Here is a 6514-nt window from a genome sequence, read left to right as displayed (position 1 = left end):
TACTGTTACAGCAACAGACATGGACTACTGGTGTCTCACACAACAACTCAATGTCCACTATGTGAAGGAGCCAAACACATGCCTGCTCCTCTTGTTAACTGAGATAAACTGCTGGCATACTGTATTTGTTTTACATCTATACTGTCCAGTCTCTCCTGGTGGACATACAGCAGCATTGTTTAAGAGTCATTGTTGACCTTAGCCATGTTTTTAGTCTTCTGAGAGCACTGAAGCTTCTTTCAGCCTCAGTACATGCGTTTTATCCTCAGATTACAATTATTATTCTGTGCTTGATGTGCCTCACCTTTGGCCCTGGCTCTTCCCCTCTGACTGCACTAGGACATATTGCCACCTGATAAAATAACACATTGATTCGTGCCATATAAAAAGTGAGACATGTGAATTCAGATTCTTTGTCAAATATACACTAATGAATCAATTTACATCAGCAGCCTAACAACTGTCATGATAATAAATACTAGTTAATCTATAGCACCAAATCATCAGTCAGTCACCTGTGACCTCGCCTCTTCACCTCTGTCTGAGCTACAACATGGCAGAGCTGCCTCTGTCACCTGACAAATAGGACATACATGACAATAAGAATAAAATGTGGAGCTGCTTCAGTGTTTCTGTCAATTTGTGCAGATCTTGACTCATCAGTAATGTTTGAAGGGTGAGTGCCTTTTTAAAACAATTTGTGCAAACTGCACTACAAGGTGGATATTTCTCCAAAATTAACCTATGAATATGTCAGTGCCATTAGGATTAAATTATTGTGTCACCAACATTTTAATGTTAGACATATAATTTTAACAGCAAATTAATATCCTGGCTTGCTCAAAGCTGCCGTTTTCTCTGACAGTTTCAGTCAAAATTAGAAATGCTGCTCTGAGACTGAGATAACTAATAGTGCTGCCTGTTGTGCAGTTAGTTTCCAAAACACGTTAATCGTGGTTACATATGATTTTAGACTGATGTGGGCCAATGCCTAGCATAGCCTGTAACGTTATTGTGACGGACACATTTTATGAGTTAACTTGGCTTTAAGTGACTTGTAGGTTTCTTTGAAAAATACTTATATCCAGGATCTTCCTTTTTGCTGCCATCCTCCTCTCCTCCTTGCAGCGCAGGCTTGCCGCTGCTAAAACTAAACAGAGCTCCCTGAAAGGCACAGCCAATCACATTGGCCATATTTGTCACATGAGGTAGGACTCCAGTAGAGGACGTAATTGAACTCTTTCTGCACCGCTGAGTGAATGAGACGTTGACAGATCGTTTTTGTTTTCTTTCTATCGGGTTTGATTTTCTTTACTTGAATAGATCAAATTATTGGTGGGGACAATTCAATAATCGCTGGATATTGGTGGGGGCGTGTCCCTTCCGTCCATGCCAAATACGCCCTTGTGACTGATGTAAACTTCAACTTTAATGATTGGTGGACGCATTCATGATTATATCCATTAATCATAAACAATTATTTCCAGTGGTTCAGTTACCAGTGAAGTGTACATCCACTCAGCCTGATGAGTTTTGAGCACACGCCTAAATTACTCACCCAAAAAAACATGTCTATTTTAAGGTGGCGTCACATTTTGTATTTAACTAGATGTCTAACCTGTATGTCCCGTTTTGGGGATTATCATATTTGACCGAGGTAGCGATTATTACTTTCCTTTTGTGCATGACTCTCAGGCTGAACTTAAGTCTTAAGGTGAAGACAAACAGAAACCTGCTGCAACCTTCGCAGCAATCTCAAACATGCTGACATTTACATAGAGAAAGCTGATGGGAATGTTTTTTGTTTTTCACGTCTGTCAAGATATTTTGAACTGACTCTGGCACTGCAGTACTCATCCTCTGAGTACCAGGAGTATACCATACAGACATTAAGAGTAACTAATCTAAGATTTTATGCTGTATTTCACTACTGACTCACAGACTAATGCTGCCGTCCCCAGAGCTCCATCTCTGGCATGACAGAAATATTTATAAATAAAGTAAGGCAATACAAATAGGAAGCAAAATTAGCAAATACAGAATATGGTTTGAATTGGCTTAAAAACAAATCAAAAATAATTTTTGCTTAAGCTGTTTTATTTATTATTATTATTTGTTAGATATAGTAACAAGCAAAGAGAAAAAATCACTTATGACTAAACCTTTCTTTCTCACAATCATTGCAGACTCGTAAAACAAAATCTCTTTTAAAATTTTAATGAAACTCTTCTAAGTAATCAAACAGATAAACTGAGAAGATGGTGTAACCCTATTGGCAAAGGTAATAAGTTGCTTGAGGGGCTGAAGACAGCATTGCTTTTCTGAAAATGGCCATTTTTGAGAACAGTGCGGTGATCTGAATTCGTCTTGTGAATGGAGAGGATATCAGTTTAGCACAGAGTCCTCGTCTGTGAGTGCTGAAATAAAGATTGTTGACGGTGACAGATATCAGCACTGTCGTGAACTCATTTCCAGTTATTGAGAACTTGTTTCCTCATGCCACAACAGGGCAAAACAGACACGTTAAAGGTGAACTGACTAGCTCAATAAGTTTGTTTTAAAAAATACATATTGTAGCACTTTGTTATAGGTTCAACTCATTAGACAAGAAATAAACAACATGCCCATTAAACAATAAAGTTTCATTGATTAGTAGGTATGCTTCTCCTGTGGCTTGAGAGATAGAGCCAATCTTTGCAGCATACTAGTGCAAGAAACTGAACCCTGAGTTACCCCTGATGCTTCTGTGTGACTATTAGGTTAAACAGGCTTGAAGGCAATGATGTCATGATCTCGGGTCTTTTGACCCAGCGTTTTGTGTTTTCTATTACTGTGGTATTGTGATGTATTTTGGTTCTGGTTTTCTTGCTCTTTGGTTTTCGGTTCTGTTCTTCCTCAGTTTAGTGTTTAGTCATTTCTGCCTGTGTATTCCTCTGTGTAAAGTCCATGTTTCTTAGTCTGTGTCTTTGCATGTGTGAGTTCCTGTTTTATTTTGAAGGTCTGTTTCTTTTGTCAGTGTTTCTAGTTTCGCTTCCCCTTGTCTCGTTGTGTTCAATTAATGCCAGCCGTGTCCCCTTCTGTTTCCCATTCTCTGATTGCCCTGTGTGTATTAAAGCCCTGTGTTTTTGTGTGCGCGTTGCTGGTTTGTCTGCGTGATCGCTCGGCGGCTTATGTTTTTGCTCTGTGTATCCCTGCATCTCTGTTTTTGGTTTCAGGTTTATTTTGTTAGTTTTTCTGGTTTAGGTTTTATTCTCGCCTTGCTGTTTCTGTTTGTTTTCACCCACCTTATAAAATAAAGCTCACTCTCGTCAAAAGTTGCATCTTGGGTCCTACTCTCCAACTCCACACGTCTGCCGCGCCAGACGTAACAAATGAGGCTTGTAGTAATCCATCCATAGTAGTCCATTTAGCAATCTACTTGTTTGTTTTTGTTTGTTTGTTTGTTTGTTTTGGGAGGGGTTAGTTTTGTTTATATCAGAATTATTGTGCTACATTAATATGGTGATATTAATGTTGTATTAATGATGTTTTTCAGTTCACACTACATATTACAACACAAACACAACACAGTGAAGGCAGATGGCTCACAGTAATGAGATCGTCTCATTAAGGCAATGTGGTAATCCCTCCTTAAACTTGTTTTTAATTTGACTGAAAAGACATATCTATAAAATGCATTTCCTTTAGACTTACTTTGTAACCTCAACCTCAAGGTTAAGGTCAATTTCTGAAAATCATCTAGGATTTTCATATACCACAGGTGCATCTACTGGTGTCCACCAGTATTTTGTTTTCTAAAATGTGGTTTTGTTTGTATTTCTCTATACAAGGAAGAATATCAGAGCAATAGGTTGCTGTAGTCATCAAATATCAGAGACAAGTGCTACTTTTTCAGACCCAATATCAAGTAAAGTAAACGTTGTCTTACAATAATGCCAACTGAGCAATTTGCTTGCTTGTGGCTGGTGAGCCCTACAATCTCTTTTCTTATTTATGCTCTTGGCCTGTTCTGCATCTACATCTCACACACTTCAATACATCCTCAATGGATCCCATGTGACTAATTCTTTTTCTGTTAGAGTTGCTGAATTTCTGCCCCTCTGCCTGATCTCAGAACAGCCAACCTGACGGAAACTGAAGCCAGCAGCAGCTTCTGGTCTCTAATTGTGTTCAGTGAGCTGCAAGACCCTCAGCTCAGCAAACAGCAGTCAGTCACTATCAGCAGATGGCCTTTCATCAGGTGGGTGTTTCTTACTGTTTTCCATGGGAGTTTGTGATACCCTGAGCTATACCTGTGCACTGTTTTCGTTTGGCTGGATAGGGGCACATACTTGGATCTTATAGGTCAGTGCTTTGTACATGAGGTGTGTACAGTATAAATGTAATATGTTTACCATTTGGTTTGTTTCTCCATAGAAGAGAAGCAGGAATACTGTCAAAGATTGTACTGAAGGCGCTTACAGTCTTGCAGGATTTGTTGTGGACTGATCAAAACATTATAGTGTATGTGTTTTTTTCTTGTATGTGTTTGCTGCTGACATGGACAACCCCACACAAAGTATTTAAATGCCATATTACGCCAGGACGTAACAGGTGACATCAGCAGCCTAGCTTGCGTTCTGGCTAAATACCACAAACAGGTTTAGGCACCTCATTCTCAAACTTGACTCGGAAGCTAGACACTTCTTCACCTGAAACCCACTGTAAAAGAGTAAGCTCAAATAATTCTTTGTTTTTGTTTGTTTAATTTGCTTCATGTAAATCTGAGAATGGTATGCCACTGTTTTCCAGTTATTAAGATATTAAGATATAACTAAAAAAGGGAAGAGATTGATATTACTTTTTTCTTAATCTTCATGTTTAAAGTTGCCCTGTTAGTATCTGAAAGTATAACAATGAAACATTTTTTTTTATCACAAATAGTTACTAAAAACTTTATTAAGACATATTTGATTAAAAGTTACATTCTTAAGACAAGAATGTAATAAAACATCAATAAATGTAATTAACATCATACAAATAAATGTAGGGAAACAAAAGGAATGAAGGTAAATTAAAACAAAGCAGCTACTTGTATATGAAATTGTTAAGACTACTCACTCTACATCAACAACTTTATCTGTTGACGAATGCAGCACTGACAGAACCTAAAAAATATATATAAAAGTCAGTTTAGTCAAATTATAACTGTAATACATTAGATAAAGTTCAAATGTGTTTGACCTACTTATGAGTAGCATATAAGTGAAATAATGTCCAATTTCCTGTTTAGGGTTAGATACCGTATGATTATGTGCATCACTGATTACGTTATATTATTTTCAAATACTTTAAGTTTTCTTTTATTTCTCAGAGGTTGTCTGTGAATGTGTTTGAAGCCCTGGATGTTTATCTTCTTGGTGTCTGGTTAAATACCTTATAGTACTATATTTACATTCTGAAACTGATTGCTAGAAATCAGGAGTGTCAAACTCATGTGGAACTATAACTAGATGTGTAAAATTAATCTTGTGAGACTTGACAGCTACCCGTGGCATAAATGAAGTAATGCCGCTGGTTCATTTTAATAACTTTGAAAAAGTTATTATTATGGGAAGAAAAAAAAGCACAACATGGAAATTGAAGGTGCCATAAAGTCAAAAAATGTCATCTGTTACTGTAATTATCCACTTTTGCAATTGAAGGTGAAAATGGCATCAGTGTCATCCAGCTCTCATCTCAACAAAACTGTGCGGCAGCAGTACATGAGCCTGCCTCAAGGACAGAAATGCCAGGTCACCTACATCTGGATTGATGGCACTGGAGAGACACTTCGGAACAAGACGAGAACTCTAGACACAGAACCAAAAAGCATAGAAGGTGAATGGCATTTTTAATAAGCTCTAACCTTTTGGGGTGAGAGGCACTTAGTCTAAAACTTAATGTTTAATTAGCTTTATAGTGAAGGGCAGCTTTTCTACCCTTTCAATTTGTTATTACAACCTGCCCGATGAGGCTTTGATTGACGTGTTTATTGAGACTCTGAATGTCTACAAGACTGTGAGCCAACTGCTTTCAAAACATTATGGGGGTGCACCTGGCACATGCCCATTCATACAATATTAATTAAAAAGACTGAAAGTAACACTAAAACTGTCATGTCTGAGGACTCAGTGTTTTGTTTCTTCATAATATGTTGTGTTCTTGTTTATTCTGGTTATGTCTTTCATTATGATTTGCCATTTGTTAGGTTTCTGTTCTGTGCCTGCCCTGGTCCCACGTATCTGTGTTCCGTCTGTCCTTGATGTTATTATGTCTGCTCATGAGTGTGTTAAGCTCACTGTCTAGTCTGGATCTCTGTGTCTGTCATGTACTTCCTGTTTTACTTTGAAGGTCTATGTCTTATGTCAGTGCGTTCAGTTTTGTGCTCTCCCTGTCTTGTCTGCGTAATCAGTGTCAGCCATGTCTCCCAGCTGTTTCCTCTCAGTCCTGTTTAGTATCTGCGTCTTCCCCTGCTAAATTTACACTGTGTGTT

General features: G+C 38.0%; 1 protein-coding gene across 1 annotated transcript in view; it reads left to right on the top strand.

The window, feature by feature from the left end:
- Nucleotides 1–4656: 4656 nt before the first annotated feature.
- Nucleotides 4657–6514, top strand: part of LOC102193727 (glutamine synthetase-like) — a 5684-nt gene continuing 3826 nt past the window's right edge. Inside the window, exons 1-2 of the mRNA XM_005725658.2 lie at nucleotides 4657–4711; nucleotides 5685–5859. Of these exons, the coding sequence (XP_005725715.1) occupies nucleotides 5691–5859 (169 nt within the window). The 5' untranslated portion in view covers nucleotides 4657–4711; nucleotides 5685–5690. The remainder of the gene's footprint in view (nucleotides 4712–5684; nucleotides 5860–6514) is intronic.

The sequence above is a fragment of the Pundamilia nyererei genome, unplaced genomic scaffold (genome assembly GCF_000239375.1).
Source record: "Pundamilia nyererei isolate P.nyererei 1_Seehausen unplaced genomic scaffold, PunNye1.0 scaffold00016, whole genome shotgun sequence".
Taxonomy (NCBI): Eukaryota; Metazoa; Chordata; class Actinopteri; order Cichliformes; family Cichlidae; genus Pundamilia; species Pundamilia nyererei.
This window is presented reverse-complemented; position numbering and strand designations above follow the sequence as displayed.